The following is a 17,280-nucleotide window of genomic DNA, read 5'->3' as shown; positions in this document are numbered from 1 at the left end:
TGTGATAACAGGAACGGTTGATATTTAAGCATATGAAACTGACAATTTAAGGCCCTCATGACTAGGGTGGCCGAGGTATATACCTTTTTTCCCCACCTTTCTAAAGATCTTGACTCTTTCTGCAGGAAGAGGGTTCTTGGCAGTGGAGGCCTTCAATCCCTTGGGGCCTTGTGAAATGGTTTCAGGGTCAGCATTATGGCTTTTGAAGAGAAATTGGTGAGAGTTAGGTACTCTGTAGTACCCATCAGGTTTGACTGGTGCAGGAGGCGGAGAATCCGGGTTAAGGCAAGCCTCCGAATAAACATCAAGTATGTCCAAAACAGGGGGTATCGCCAGAGGTCTGTGTTGAGGTAACAAAAGAAATTCCCCAAGTCTATTCTTAGAATCTGAAAAGTCTTGGCCTTCCCAATGGAAGTGTTCCCTCAAGGTGTGCAAGGTTTCCCCAAAGGAAAAATCCTCAGGAGGGGATACAGAAGGGATGGACTGCTCTGCATCCGAATCCTCAAAAGGAGGAGTAAGTGTTCCTCTACATCAGAATGTTCTGATAAAATGGATCCCTGATCAGAAGAGGGAGAATCTTCCTCCACTCTGGGTCTCTTGTCTGGAGGGGGTTGAGAACCTCTGATAAGAGTAATTAAATCCTCAGCCATTTTAAGCATCTGTTTTTTAGGCATGGGGCCTGGGGATGGGCCCTGTGCAACAGGCCTCTTGGGATGCCTGGCTGCTTTGGATTTAGTAAAGGCCTTAATAGAAAAAGAAGATGAGGGTCTAAAGACACCATGGGCGGAGGTGGACCTGTCCACATTAGTAGGCTCAACATTAGCACAGACTTCGGTGGTTGTAGTCTGGGAAAGGGCCGAGGTCCCAGCGGTCTCTGGTGCAGAGGACACCGCCAAAGGAGTGTCGTCGGTAATCAGGGACTGCAAAGGCATCTCGCTGAGAACCGGACCACGTGTAGCCTGTTTTGGCGTGGTGTCGGCGGGGACCGCGGGCCTCGAATGTCGGTCCTTCTTGCGTTTTTTGGACAGAACGGTAGTCTGAGAGTCCGACGACATTTTATAATCGAAAGCTTTACCAAAATAGTGTTGGGCGAACTCCGCCCGACGCTTAATAGTGCGTTTATTGAAGGTAGCACAAAAGCGACAGCCCGAGACGTCGTGGTCTGGGCCTAAACAAGGTATGCAGAGGGAATGGAAATCCTTATGCGGTATTTGCTTCCCACAAGAAATACAATTATTAACTTTTTCTGACATCGGTCTGAGGCAAGAGAAGGTTCCCCAACGGGGTACTTAGCTTTAATGAAGACTTCGGTTTCCAAAATTTTCATAATTCAGGAGCTGGCCGACCGGCACTTGCGAACTGCTTCTGCTTCGGGCACCGCACGGCAAAAAAGACTGGAGAACATGGCGTCGGCTGTGTCTTATATACTCTGGCCTCACTGACGTCAGAAGAGAAAGAGACAACAACCGACGCCGGACCAAGACTTTGGAATTCGGCCGACCGAGGGACCGCCTGACGGCAGAGAACCCATCTGTGATTACTGCAGCTGTATGCACGATGAACATCTTGTAAGAAATCTAACAGTTTGCATATATTTAGCTTCATCTTCCATCTTTTTAAAAACTTCCTCAGTCTTGTTGCCAAACAGCCAGTCCTGATTTAAGGCAGCATCCAACAATTTAACTTCAACATGATCAGGTAAAGATCGCTCCTTAAGTCAAGCATGCCTTCTGAGCACAGAACCAGTAACAGCATCCCTGCAAGTGGCCTCTAAAGAAGCAAATCCACATTGCAAAGTATGTTTTCCAACCCGTTCAACAGAATGCATTAAATCCTGTAATTCTTTATTTTCCGCACAGTTCTGTAAGCTTTAAGCAATCCAATGACATGTTGTTGATACTTTAACATATGAAACTGGAAGTTTAAAGCCCTGATGGCAGAGGTTGCAGAAGTGTAAACCTTCTTACCCCATCTATCCAGCGCCCTGGAGTCTCTATCAGAAGGGGTACGATTTTTAGCAGTAGAAGCCTTAATGCCCTTGGGTCCCTGTGAAATAGTCTCTGGATCCGCAATAGGATTTTTAAAAAGGAACTTGTGTGAATAAGGAACCCTGTAATATCGGTCAGGTTTTCTGGGAGCAGGAGGCAAGCAATCAGGGGCCAAACTAGATTCCAAAAAAGCATCAACAATGTCTAGTACAGGAGGAATTGCTAAAGGCCTATGCTGAGGCAGGAGTAAGAAATCCCCAAGCCTCTTTTTTGAATTGGAAAAATCCTGCCTTTCCCAGTGGAAATGCTCCCTTAGAGTACGTAAAGTTTCACCAAAAGAAAAATTCTCTGGAGGGGAAGCAGAGGGAATAGAATCCTCTGCATCAGAATAAAGGCAAATCCAGATCATCAAAAGATTCAGAAAAATCAGAATCCTGGTCAGAACATTCATAAACCACTTCAGTCCTAGGTCTCTTAGAAGATGGAGGCTGGCTTCTCCTGATTAGAGTTATAAGATCTTCAGCCATTCTTATTTGTTTTTTTAGGCATAGAGGCCTAAGCATGCGGCCGAGGCATCGTTTTTTTAGGCATGGTTAGAGACTTGGGCCTAAAAGGTGGTGTGTTTAATATGCAAGTCCGTAGGCCTGAATTCACCCTCAGAAGCTGGTGTCTGCACAGCGGCTCCAGACCCATCCAAGCTAGAGACATCCGCAGGTTCCATAGTTGAAGCGTCTTGCAGCATACCAGACTCCGAATGGGTCTCAGTAGAAGACTGCGAATCAGAAGTAGCGGGTATCAGGGGCTGCGAAAGCGCCTCACCGAGTACCGGCGAACTGGCGACTGGCTTAGAAGCATCTTTGGCAGTTTTGGACCTCGGCTTTATCTGTCTTCATCCTTCCGTTTTTTCGGAATCCCGGTAGTCGGATGGCTAACCAACATTTATGGCCAATTAAACCGAGAACCAAAATATTTTGAGGCGAAAATATATCTACTATGGATAGTGCACTGATCAAATAAAGCACAAAACCCACAACACAGTACGTCGTGGTCAGGGTCTAGGCAAGGAACAGAGTACTAATTAAAATCTTTATGAGGTATGTGATTTCCACAAGTAATGCAATTAACTTTTACTAACATCGGTAAGGAGCAAGAAAGTTTCCCCAACGGGGTACTTAGCTTTAGTTGAAGACTTCGGTTCTGAAATTCGAAAAAGAAAATTTCAGGAGTTGGCCAACCGGCACTTGCGAATTGCTTCAGCTTCGGGCACAGCACGGCAAGAAAGACTAATGTAATGGTGTCAGCTGCATGTTTTATACCCCTGACGACCTGATGTCATGGAAGAAGGGACAGCAACCGACGCAGGATCCAAGACTTTGTTAATCAGGCTGACTGAGGGCTACTACAAGCAGATAACCAGGGCTGCAACAGTGAAAACACGAAGAACATCCAGCAGTGGGAGACATCGTAATCTGGGCCTACACAAGTGACACAGTACGAGCGGAAGTCGTGGAGTGTTATTTGCTTTCCACAGGCAAGACGATTAACTTTTTCAGACATCTGTTGGTGCAAAAAAAGATCCCCCAAACAGGGTACTTGGCTTTAGACATTTTCAACTGTAAATCAAAACTCTGGTAGCGACCGACCAGCACACTTGCCAAATGCTTCTGCTACGGGCTCCATGGCAAGAAAGACTGGTGTAATGGCGTCAGCTACTCTCCTTTATAGCACTAACGTCAGGCAGCAAGTGACAGCAGCCATCGCAGAAAAACACTGACTCTGGTATTCAAACCGGCCGAGGGCTACTACAGCAGGCATAACAGTTGATAACTGCAACCTTGAAACATGAACATCTACTGCCAACTTACCAGTTAATGCAAGGAGAACAGCAAAAACACGTTAGTGCACTTGTCCTACAGTGTCTGAAGGACTCACACCAATTTCAGCACTAGAAGACACATCAACCACAACTGCCAGTACTTTCACAGCTTCCTCAGTCAAAAGCAGTTTCTTTAAAAACTGTAGAAGCATCCATCCTCAACCCTTTTCCCATTCTGCACATGGGGTTGGGGTGTCACTTCAGCAGTGACAATCATCTCAAGCCAAGGTCTACACTGCCAGGTGGCTAGTCCTGCCATGGTAGTTCATTCATACAACTCTCACACTCACCTATGGCCAATTTAGAGTGCCCAATCCATCTACTGCAGGTCTTTGGAATGTGGGAGGAAACTTACTGCAGAAGCATAAACACCTAAATAAGTCAGAATAACTGACACAAACATAGCAAACAAAAGTAGCAGTAACAGCAGGAATAACATAACAGCTTTTCCAGGCAGCACAGACCAAAACTAATGCCACTGCTAAAAATCAAGCAGACCCCCCTTTTGAAAAAGGGTACAAAGGCTGTTCTATAACGGAATCCAAAGAGGCACTAGCCAAATAACATGACTGTCAGACGATGGAAGGTGGACAAGTCCAACAAATGCAAATGAAGTTTTAAACAAATGTTTGAGGCAACTGGTGAAACAAAGCAGAGTACTACACAGCAGGTATTGTGGGCTTCCAACAAACAAATTAAGTAACAAAAGCACTTGTCATTATAGGTCAATTATAGAAACACTTCCTAAACAAGGCCTAGTGTTATAAGACAAACAGGCCTACAGGCTCAATGATGCTGACAGCAGAAAAGGCCAGTACTACACTATCTGCAGACAGATTGGAAACTTGGTCAATACACCACACTCAAAAGTTCTCTCCTGCCTCAAGGAGGAAAACACAAGCTAGACCGGGGTAAGAAAGTGGAGACACCTATTCAATTACCTAGGTTTACTTTGAAGGTGGAAAGGAAGCTACTGTGCTTGCCATGACATGGAAGATAATTACAGACTTGAGGAATATGATGAAATATTAATCCAGTCTCTGCCTTTTCTGTAGATGAAGGTTCAGTCCCTTAACTAGGTGCTTGACGAAGCACTTGTTCCGAGAAGAAAAAGGTCAAACAGTCTGTTCTTAAATGGTTTGAATGACTAGACACAGACGCCCACAAAGAAGCCAAGAGTACAGAAAAACAAGCTGCCAGTATGTCTGATTAATAAGATCCGAGACCACTAATCATTACATAAGGCATCAGGTCTTTCAAGTTTACCAATGTTTAGACGCAGGGTAAAAATGCATTAATTTTTCAGTAATGGGTTTTGATACCTTTAGCATCTAGAAGACATGCATTTAAAAGTTAAGAGCCAAAAGACTTTCTGAATTACTGTGGAGTCACAAAGATCAAAAGATAAGGAATAGTCAGCGAGTGCCTAGATTCCTTACAAATGGTCTCAAATGGAGGAATGTCACACCTATGCAGTATTAAATATTTTATTAACCAAAAATAAATGTACCCCAGTGTTACACATTTGAGATCCCCCCCCATGCACCAAGTGTTAACATGGTACAACCCACGCTTGAAGACTGTCGGTGTAAGGGCGACTAACACCCAACTTACAGTCTGCAAACGTAAACAACCACTGGGCAGCAGTGTTATTCTGAAGGTCTGAGGAGCAGAGACCAAATAGGAGACGGCCCAACTCCAAGTCCTGTGGTAAACTACTGGCAACTTTTAAGTTTCAAACATGCCACCTGCAACTCTAACCACATTGGCTCCTGTCAGACAACCAGTTAGCCATCTACTGTACAACACAAGGATTTATGGCCCAGTTTATAAGACTTAACATTTCCTGCATGAAGAATAGTGTAAACAGACCCTGGTCAAGGCAAGAGATGCTGTAATACTTCTATACATCACTTGTGACTTTTGCCCAGAAAATGAAGTTAGAGACTGGACCTTCCTTTGACAAAGCCTGCCTTAACAGAGTCCAGGGTTAAAAAATTTTCCAAATTTCAGTTGATGTAAAGTTATATTTTCACTAGCCTTATGTAAAGCTAGGAAATTTAACAAGCACATGGTTATGCCACACCTGTGGCACGCCATTCCACTGGCTGTTTTCCAGGCTTCAGAAATGTAACCATGGGACAGAGATTACAGAAATTTAGCAGTGGTTCAGCCAGGCCACATTAACACTGACAAATGGGCAACCTGGTATATCATCAGATCTCAAATATGAAATTTTAACTTTTGAGAGGACTTGTTGCATTGTAATTAAAGGGGATAGCTAGGACTGTGGATTGAGTACAACTTGCACTAAATCTGTTAGATATTAGCTGGTTTCTTTAGGTTAGAGCAGACATTATTATTGTGGACCAATTCCGAATATTGCTGGGTTTAGAAGGATGTGTATTTATACTTACTGACCGTTTAATGACTTCATATTGAAGTTTAAACATTCTTATGCCTCAAACTCTACTAGTTTGCTTAAGTCTGCTCCTTAAGGTAAGTAGAATGAGAAGTCTTACAAGCATTGAGCAATTGCCTTTTGTTGTATAATTTATGAGTGGCTTGTTTTCATGTTTCTAATTATATATGGTACAGACAGGGACTGCCTTAACAATACAACTATTTAAGTTAGAGAAGGCAACAGCATACAAAACGTTTTTGAAAATGAAATCCACCACTGGAGGAGTACAGCAGAAATGTTTTGGTCACTAAGTCAGTAAGTGATTTTACCCCTAAATACAATGGTATATGCAAGGGGGACATACCACCAGTTTTAAAGGAAAAGGTCTCCAATTTAAAGAGAGAGTCATGTACTTACCATAACTTGGAATCTGTGCTATCCATTGTCATTATACATCACAGATGGGTCTAGGATCTGACTTTGGATCCGGGCCAGCAACATGCACAGATCCAGAGCTCAAGCTTCTCCCCTTCCCATAACCCCCTGCTGACATGTAACCCTCAGAGTTTGCTGAATAATGAAAAGGCAGCAGTCTGCCTAGGAGACTGCACTATCCTCAAGGAAAAAATATCACTCCAGCTCTACCAGATCACCAGAAGGAAGGGAGAAGGCAGGAATCTGATGAATAATGACACTGGATAGCACACATTCCAGGTTGTGGTATGTACATAACTATCAGATGTTATCCATACTACTATGCATCACGGATGGGTCTGAGAACCCAGCTACAATGAACCATAGGTGGCCTCCAGGAAGGATATGCCGGAGCAGAGAGGAACTAAAGGAAGCCCTATTCCTAGACACCACGTCCAACTTGTAGTGCAAAACAAAAAAGTGTGGGGATTAGACCTAGTAGAAGCAGCACAAATCTCTTCCAAGGAAAGTTTAGCCAAAAAGGCTGAAGACGTAGCCACAGACCTACGAGTGGGCTTTAACTTGTCTGGATAACTCTATATACCTGTCATAAATGTAGCAAATACAGCTAGCAATCCATCTGGAAATAGTTATCTTAGAAACTGCCAGACCTTTTCTATTCTGAGACAAGGAAACAAAGAATTTGTCAGACTTCTGAAATCCCTCAGTCCTCTTCAGATAGAAATGTAATTGCCTATGGATGTCTAAGCAACGTAAGGTATATTCCACTTAGCTGTATTAATTGGTTGAGATTAGATTCCAACCACACCTTCAGAAAAAAAAACGAAGGATTCGTCCTGAGGGATAACATGCCATTGTGGAAGACCATAAATGGGGTTTAATGCTGAGAGCACCTGCAGTTCTGAAACTGTCCTGGCAAAAGTAAATGGCCACTAAAACTGCAGTCTTCCAAGACAGAGACTTAAGATCACAAGATGCAGCCAGTTCAAAGGGCGTGTGTGTCAAGGACTGCAACACCAAGGTCAAATCCCACGGTGGGGAAGGAACTTCGATAGGCGGTCTAAGACACACCCCTTTTAGAAAAAGCTTTGCACAGTTTAGAAGAAAAGGTAGGACCCATCATCCAGATGGAAATCAGAAATGGCCGCCAAATGGAGCTTAATCGTAGAAAAAAAAAAATAGTGCCTTCCTGAAAGAAAGAAAACAGCAGCAAAATACCAGGAATCAGGGCAGAAAAAGGATTCAAATTACGTTGTATGGCCCAAACAGAAAATCTTCTCCATTTATTGGAATACACCTTCTTTGTAGATGGCTTCTAAGAAGCCCAGATGATGCTTCTCACCAGGGAGGGGAGCCTGGACTGCAAAAGGATCACTGGAATTGGAGAAACCAAGCGGTTAGAAGTAAAGTCCATAGGTTGGGGAAGAAGCCCCCAGGGATGGGAGATGAAATCCGTAACAGGATCCAAAATCCAAAAAGGATATTTCAGATGAGACCCAAGGGCGAACCAAGCCTAGAGGCCAAAAGGGGGAAGAGAGGATGAGAGGGGTAAAGAAGGGAGTAAAGAGAGCACCCTAAAAGTATGGGAGGAGGAAAACTCAGACAGAAGCTAAGAAATTACCTCCGCTCACCAAGAAGGGGGGGGGGGGGAGTCACTTATCTTTATACGAGGAAACTCAAGCCCGGATCACATCCTAAGCATTTAGCGGCAAACAAGATCTGGGGGTTACAGATAAGCAAAGGATTATGGGAAGGGGAGGAGTTTGAGCTCTGGATCAGAGTCAGTTGCTGGCTTGGATCCAAGGTCGGATCAAAGACCCATCCATGATGAATAATGACACGGACAGCATCAGATAAAGGAAAAATGCTACATATGGAGGTGTGCAAGAAGTGGCCACAGTTGTGAGGTCAACACCAAGGGTACTGCTGCTCCAAGTAGATGTTCAAATATTTGTACAATGCAATGTCAAGAGACAGACACGATAGCCACTGGCAGTGTAGGCCAGCCAGTTCACTGATGGAGCCCATGTCCCCCAGTGGAAGGGAACTGGAATTAATGGTACTTTCACCTAAGGTATCAAAGACAAACAATGCTCATAAGGGGACACAAGACAATATTTTACAGCAAGCAATGAAGTGACAGCTCATCTTTTTGGGGGTGATCTGATCTAGGAGTTTGTACCTGCTAATGCTTCTTTCATTACTCCTAGTAAGTATGAAGATATGACTGGTACCAAACCAAGGGAAAAAAGAGCACTTTCATATACTGAGTTACATAGACTGTTTCATAACAAAGAAAGGAGCAAGGAAACTCAAGTTCAGGCATTACACCTCAGCAAGAAGAAAACAAAAAAAAAAATCAATAAACTAGGAAAGGTTAACTTATGGCATAACAGAAGTACAAAGAAATAAAGAAATTTATGCAAAACACAAACCAATGCAATCCTCTTGGTGAAAAAGTCCAAACCAGAGGAGGATAGCTTTAGGACCATTGTCTCACACCACAAAGAGCAGAATGAGATGCGACATAACAGGAAGGGAAGGGTTCCACGCAACATGTAAAGATAGACTTGCTGAGCAGTCCTAACTCCAGCAGCTCACGCATCAGTTAGAGAAAGTGTACCTCTAAGGTACTCCGCAACACTGTAGGCAAACAGATATTGGGGGAGGGGGGGGGCTAACATTGGACAACATGATGAATTTAACAACATGCTATAACTTTAATCCTCCAGTTTACAAGTCGGGTTTAACTGACCCAATCTAAAACAGCCAAAAGACAGCTTGTAGCCAAGCCTGAGGGACTATTACCTGATTGAGCACACCTGAGAGTCACAATAGCCAAAAGCTAACTGCTAAACTGATGCAAGGGATTAAATGCAGACAGAAATAATATCCCAGCAACTGTGCTACAGTCTGACTGGCAGACGCTGGGTGAAGAGACATATCAGAAAAGATATTAAAAGGGATGATCGGATATTTGTAACAATCAGGGGAACCAAAATAAGAACAGATGTCAAAAAATATACCAGGTAGCCCCATAAGACAGGCACTGGACAGCTCAACACAAAAGGTGCCAATTCTGGATAAGTTGCAGAAACACATCCAAAATGCAGGAAGTGCAGAACAGTCAATACTTCAACATGTAATAAGATACAAAGGCAAAAACAAGATTACTTGTGTCATATGGACTACTGTTTTAACCCATCAAGCAAAAATCCTGCTACAAACTTACTTAATATGATGCAAAAGAAGCCTGGCCCACTGGGCCACATGAAAGTGAGAGTAAATAAAACCGGAAGCAACTTTCTGCTCCAATGCAAGAGTGGTAGCTAGCTGTAACGGTGACAAACGATGAAAAAATGCTTAGACTGAAATTCTGGCCACTCCAAACTAGTGACAAGCCATGTTCTGAGCAACTTCAGGCATCAAAGAAATCTAAGACAAACTGTCAATGGGTCTGATGCCAGAAAGACTACTTCAAATGATAGTTAAATCTATGTAGTGAAAAATGCTGCCTATTTTTTTTTTTTTTTTTTTTTTTTTAACTATGTTCTTTCTTTTCAGCATGTTGGCAAAAAGGCTATTCTCCAGCATCTTCATTTAAACTCCAGGTAAGAGGAATAAGACTACAGGCCATGTTCTGGGCTCAAAAAAAAAGGACAAACTGTGCTCATTTGCAAAAAGGGATCCATGCCTTAACAGTTTAGGTGCAAGACTCGTATCCAACGAATACAGGAAAAAGGAAAGAATACACAAACTACTAAAAATTTTGAACTTAAGCCTTTCATTTATCAATGTAGCTTACTCCACATGCACTGTAAGGAGGAAAAAAAAATCAGCATCTGTGCTCTACCTACTGTAAGCACTAGTTTCAATATACAGGAAGAGATTGACAAAAATGCCGCCAACATACCCTGATGTCTGGAAGCAAAACCCAGTTCACCCTGCAGCCAGAATACCTCAGGTAACTGCCACACTTACTATTGGGATACAAAACAACCCAAACATATGAAATTAACATGAATGAAAGTACTACTGACCAGTAAACAGAAATGTCATTCTTCTAGCATACTGCTATAAAAAGTTCAAACGTCCTACACATTTGATTATTCAATTAAGTCAGCTTTTGATACGCATACTGCACAGTAATCATATAGTTCACTAAACCAAACCTCAAAAGTTAACCACTACCTTACAAGCAGAGGACAATAAAATCCTTCAGGCATGAAATAAGGAAAAACAAAATGGAATACAAGTACTTTCAGACAAGCATGTTATCAATAATGTCTACAGTCTTGTTGGTTTGTCTGTGGTTTATAGGCTTCCAACACCAGCCTTGTAAACGCAGCTGAAAAGGAGTCAAACAACTTTGAAGAATTCTTGCACCAAAAAACAAAACTGCTGAAACAAATTTATAAACATAAAAAGGTGAGATGCATTAGCCATCTCACAGCACACTAACTTGAATTAAGCTAAACGGTCAGTTTTCCAAAGGCTTGGCCTGCGCATACTTCTGGTTCACTTCATCTGCCTTCGTTATTCCATACTTTACCACTTATTTCATCATTAGATTCTTCGGGGCAAGCAACCTGGCAAAATGCATCTTCACATGACTACATAGCATGATGCTGTCACAGTCTGGAACTTCCAGCCATTAACGAGCTGAATTTTTAAACAGTATTCCACTTAGTAAAGTATTTTCAGGCACCAAAAGTTTCAGACACTCACTGCTCATCTTGGTATGAACTGAATCCTTTAACTTTTAAATCAATTTAAAAAATACTTCTGCAGTATTCCCAGTTAGTAAGAATAGCAATCTACTACGTGAAACTTTTCTTGTCAGCATGGACTCAAAAGTACAAATTTAAAGCATATGGCACAACAGTGCACATGTACTGATCTTTTCTTCAGTCTTCATACTATTTCTTCACTGGTTCTTCACATCACTTAATTTGAGATGGTGGTTTCAAGATCAGCAATACCACTGGGAAGTGCCATCTAAACTTGCTCCATCATATTTATTAAATCTTCAGTGTTCATTCTACTGAAGTGAATATTGCATCTTCAATTTATAACCAAGCGCTAGCACTTGAAGTTTAATATTCACAGATTACAGATGCAGCACAGCTGCAGAAGAAAAAAAGGGGGCAAATATGGGGTAATGTGCATCCTCATTTTAGAATTTAAAAGGCTGCCATCTATAGAAAAACGTATAAAGTACTGGTCAATTCCTTCATACAGCAAAGCAAAGTCATAATTCCAATAAATAAAACTGCAAATTAAATTAGCGTAGTTCTAAGCACCCAGTCTTCATGAGCAGCAAAAAGGGCAGTATAGCTCGAAAAAAAAAAAAAAAAAATTTGCACCAAAAAACTGAAATAAAGACTTAACCTATCACTCATGTTAAAGGGAATAGCATTCAAAAACAATTCTATAATAGCACCATGTGTTAAATGCTACTGCAATCCCATCTGTGAAAAGGGGGGTAAACTCCAGAGCTTAAAAAAATATATATATCTGTAATACAACATACAAATAGAGAATCTAAACAACAATCCTTAAATTTGAGCTGCAATTCAAGTTAATCAATTTGTATAAATTCAATATCCACTCAGGTATGAATCAGTCTCTCTTCATAACCTGTCAGGACATCACCCTCAGTTTTCCAGACTACGCATACTTGCTAACTTCCTAAGCAAGGAGAAGCTTCTTAAAATCCAAAATGATAGTTTAAAGTACAGCTTCCAAGGTTTAAACAGTACCATTTTCTGTTTTAGTGTCAACCAGGCAAACCTCCAAATAAGCCTTCACATGTTAAAAACAAAAACTGATCAACTTTTCCAAGCCTCATGAAAGGCTACAGTTCTTGTATTTGTAAATTCCATCCTGGTTAGTTTTGGTGTTGCATACAAAGAAAAATTTAACTTCAATATGCAATCAACACCACCATTAAAGTCTTCATGGCTTGCAAGCATCACAACTAAAAATGTGGAACACAAAAGGAAACAGACTGTTTCCCTCGTTCAGATGTTCCAAAAAATTTAACTTTTATTCGGTTTGATTTTCTAACACACTCAGATCCATGCCTCCGTTTTACTAAGAAAATGAACTGTTGCTAGATGAACTGAAGTCAGCTTCTCAAGCAAAAGCATGACAATAAATGAAGTTATAAAGCAACTCTTCACAGCAAATACCAGATTTTCAGCAGCAAGCTGTACTTCCTTTGTCCAGTACTGTATGCGTCTCAGTATATACTGCCCAAATTCCATACACACTGTGGGAACCTTCCAACATGAAGCTCTTCCTCTTTAGCTATGTACTACTTAATCTAAAAGACGGTATTAAAGTATGCCGCAGAAAAATCAACTGCTCCTGGTATACTCATCTCCAGAGAACTTTGACAAACTCTGTGGATATTTGTTTTCCAGACCTTCCAATTCTGCCATTATGCAGTTTTTTTAAATAAGCAGACAACTGCACAAGTTATCTGTCCTAGCACTACAAAGAAAACAGGCAAGTGACTAGGACATTAGTTAACATGACTTTTTATCAGACGACTTTGTCAAATGATTCAATACAAGTCAGTTCTGTGCAACAGCTCACATAAGGTTTCTAACACAAAGGGAGAAGGGGAAAAAACTATTTAACTAGAGCTCCATTTAATTGCCTCCTGGACTTCATTTCTAAAACACAAAAACACAGGAACGTCCATTATACATTAGTGTCAAGCACTGCAAAACCTACTTTTAGGGAAAAAAAAACCCTCAGTTTTAGATCCCTCAACCCACAACTCAAAAATAAAATTCTAACACACAGGAAGGCACGCACTTCTAGTAAGGTTTCTAATAGGTTAATTTGCTTATATATCTACTATACAAAAGCACAAAAAGAAAACTTCTGGGAAGTTCAAGGGTGTGTAAAGTTTTACAATATACTAAACTCACCTTTAAATGTCTACACTCTACATTACACAGAGAGCACATATGGGGATATATTCTCGGTGTAGTAGCATAATAATCATTCATCATAGAAGGAGTGGGCAGTTTTTTGGTGACTTTGACATCAGATGGTGTTGCAGGTGGTGGTTTCCAGGGTCCTTGCGCAACAGGAAAAGTAGGCTGAGCTAGAGCAGTGCCTGCAGCCTGGTTACCAAACATCGGTGGAGCACTACTTCCAAATGCCGCAGGTGGCTGGTTACCAAATGTCGCAGGGGGGTGATTTCCATACGGTAATGGGGCTTGGTTTCCAAAGTTTGGTGGGGCTTGACTTCCAAAGTTCTGGGAGCTCTGAATGCCAAAACTCTGTGAATTCTGGTTTTCTAAATTTTTCAGGTTGCGTACAGGTCCATTCTTACCAGGTGGTTTATTTTTATTGCGCGAGTCACCAACAGATGTAACTAATGCTTCAATTGGAAGGCCAGGCTGTACATTTTCCTCACTAACTGGCTTAACCTTTTCATCTCTTTTACTGCCTGGAAAGGCTGGCTGAGTTACACTTTGTAAAGGTGGTTCATTACACATTTGTGAAGGAAACTCTCTTGAACCCCTCATACTACTCACTGAAGTCTCAGGCAAACAATCATATTTAGGTCGTTCAATATCCTGATTTGGCAAGTCAGAATCAAGCATCCTTTCAAGAGGATCTTCAGAGTACCCATATTTGCTTGCATGTCCGTAATCTATTACATTGCCCTTTACAATGTTTTCTGTATCTTTACCAAAAGAAAAACCAGAACTAGGCTCCTCTGGTCGACTGAGCTTGCGCATCCGAATCTCTCTTAAGATTAAAGGCATGTTTTCAGGAGTCAGTTGATCATCTGGGTAATGGCTCAGTTCTTCCAGGTCTTCATTCGACAATCCAAAGCTTGCCAGAATACTAGAAGCACTCTCTGAATTATATCTGTTTTGACTTCTTGGACTTGGCTCATCAAGCCGGGAACTACCAAAGTCAGTTGGCATATGCTCTGTACGAGTACCCGCATAGGGCCACTGGCCATGTTCAGAACGATTTATTGGTGGCGACTCCTGCACACCCATTCCGAGGGGTAAATCTGGGATATCGAGTTGCTCTTTTGTCAAGCGAGGATCCTCTCTATGCTGTGGCAGCTGTACATCCATCATTTTTGATCTATCCTGACCAGGTGTCTGCAACCCAAGTGCATGCAGCCTGGTAAATGCTTCGCTGACTGTGAAACCCTGTGGCAGTCCTCTGAACGCATGGCCTTCTGAACCCATTCTAGGTCTACTTCCTTCCATTCTCATACCTCCCATGAAAGGTCCGCGAGGCATGTTTGATCCACCCTGATTAGGATATCTTGGTGATGAAAAAGATCCCCTAGGATTAAACATTGGGCGTGACATTGTGACCTTCAACAGTGCCTGGTTTAGAAGAGTATATGACGACGGAGAGTAGCCGGATGTCAACTGTTGAAGAGCCAAATATGTCTTAATCTGAGCAAGTTGTAAAGTAGATGGGCCCAACAGAAATGGGCTCGTACTGCCAAGGTTGAAGGAATTCACAACTGGAGAACAATTTTCCAACAACACAAAGCTGCAAGTTAAAACACAAATATTAGATTATTTTTTGTTTCAGCAAATTTAGTGTGCTGTGGATTCTAAAGCCATTCAGCAAAACATTTAAATTAAAAACTGCACTAATGTTCAACACATTTCCAACTTCTGATAAGAAAATAAAATAGACTGAATTAGGACATTACAACAAATTGGTGGTAAAGTACAGTAATAGAAGTAAAATCTACTTTTCACCTCTGCCTAAACAGAACAGCTTCCCCTTATTCCAAGTCTGCATGTTCAAAAAAGGTAGCAGATTTCCATTGTTACTTTCAATGTTGTGACTGCATAGACGTCTGCAGCCAATCTGTACACAGTGGAAGTTCACATTGCATCCTTTTAATTGACACAAGGTGGGTACAGACACCTCCAAATTGCATACATTTAAAGAAAATCCATAGAAGAGAATTCAAAAGTGAGCATACTGTACACTCATTTGATTATTCACACTGACTCCAGTTTTAAGCAGCATACCAAATTAGAATGGACAGAGGTTTACCATCTTAAGAGATGCAAGTGGAGCAACCTTTCACATCGACACGATTCTTCAATCCACTTTGCTGGTATTCTAGCATTTGGATTCTAATGGTAAAACGTGATTAAACTAAGGGTGCGTTACTCCAGAAATCTCAATAACGTAGCACTTACAAAGTTGAATCCGAGTCTCCACGAAGAATGAAAAAATGACATTTGACAAGTGCATGGAACATTTCTTCTATACTTAAATTAAAACAAAAAATTACAAATACCAAAGCACTGAACACAAAGTAGCAAAGAGCACATCCAAAGTACGTACATGTATACGAAATCCAATTTAAATGAGAATATATGTGATACAAGGTGGGAAACCACAGAACAATGTCAAATTCCAGTACTAAAAAAAAACAGTAACTAGTGTTCAAGGAACAAAAAGCTAATCAGTTGAAAACACTCAGCAGTCTTCAGGCAGTTGGCCTTGTCTCGACCTCAAAACAAAGGAAGATGAGCAAGGGAAAGCAAGACCTTTAAAAGTGATGAAACTACTGTTGAATTGATTTTCCCTGCACAATACATCCCTTATGTCACAGCCAGTATACAGCAAAGGTCCAACAATTTTCTTGGAGATCTACGAAGACTTTCAGAAACAAATGCAAAAAGGGTTCATAAACTGAATTCCACAAAGAAAAACGGGCAACTGTATTTGCAGTCAACTGTAGGACAACTAACAATTTAGCTTCATCCGAAACAGCTACTTACCCTTTGCTGGTAAGAGTGCTACAAAACAAATACGCCTGTTCCACTGCAGCTGTATTTTTATTTTCTTCACTTCAGCAGCATGAAAATTAAAGTTTGTAATAACCACTAAGTATGTTTGCCTACACAACTGTAAAGCCCCCAAAGCAGCCCAAATGTGATATGTACGCACAATTCACAGCACTGTAAAAGTTATCAAAAATTCTTAACTGAATGTATTTTATGGACTCAAAAATCTGGCTATTTTAAGATTAAACTACAGTAAAAGAGCTGAACTTTTTTACGAAATGGTATATATGTACTGCAGTATAAACTGCAAGACATCACATCTAAACAATGGTCATCTTGCAGTGCTGCATATTACTGTACATAAATTTCCAAAACAGACAAAAGTCTGTCTGCAGATATACTAAGCATTCTTTTGCAGTGGGTACATAATTGGGATATCCCCTTCTGCAGCTTGCCTTGCGTTTCAGTCTTCAGCTTCTCCATGTACAGAAGCCTGCATCTCTTGCCAAGCCACACTGAAATCACATACAAACATTGACAACCACATCCAACCCTTGCTTTCCATATCACCAACAGCTACACAATCTATATTCTTGTGACAGGAAAACACAAGTACAGACAGAAACATTTTAGCCCTTTTCTCCCAGGAGCAATGCAAAGCAGCTAATTTTGTCTTATAGTACTTGCTTCAGGTATAACTCAAAGTACCAGGGCATCCAACAAACTATGAAGGTGCCTGATCATCAATCACCAAGAGACAAAAAA

At 41.3% G+C, this 17,280-nt stretch overlaps 1 protein-coding gene across 1 annotated transcript in view; it reads right to left on the bottom strand.

Moving 5' to 3' along the window:
- ZNF638 (zinc finger protein 638) overlaps window positions 1-17,280 on the bottom strand; it is a 1,461,093-nt gene that overhangs the window by 632,254 nt on the left and 811,559 nt on the right. The window contains exon 2 of the mRNA XM_044081651.1: window positions 13,648-15,253. Coding sequence (XP_043937586.1) covers window positions 13,648-15,253 — 1,606 coding nt within the window. The remainder of the gene's footprint in view (window positions 1-13,647; window positions 15,254-17,280) is intronic.

This window comes from Protopterus annectens, chromosome 8.part1, assembly GCF_019279795.1.
Source record: "Protopterus annectens isolate FY-2018-M chromosome 8.part1, PAN1.0, whole genome shotgun sequence".
NCBI classification, from domain to species: domain Eukaryota; kingdom Metazoa; phylum Chordata; order Ceratodontiformes; family Protopteridae; genus Protopterus; species Protopterus annectens.
This window is presented reverse-complemented; position numbering and strand designations above follow the sequence as displayed.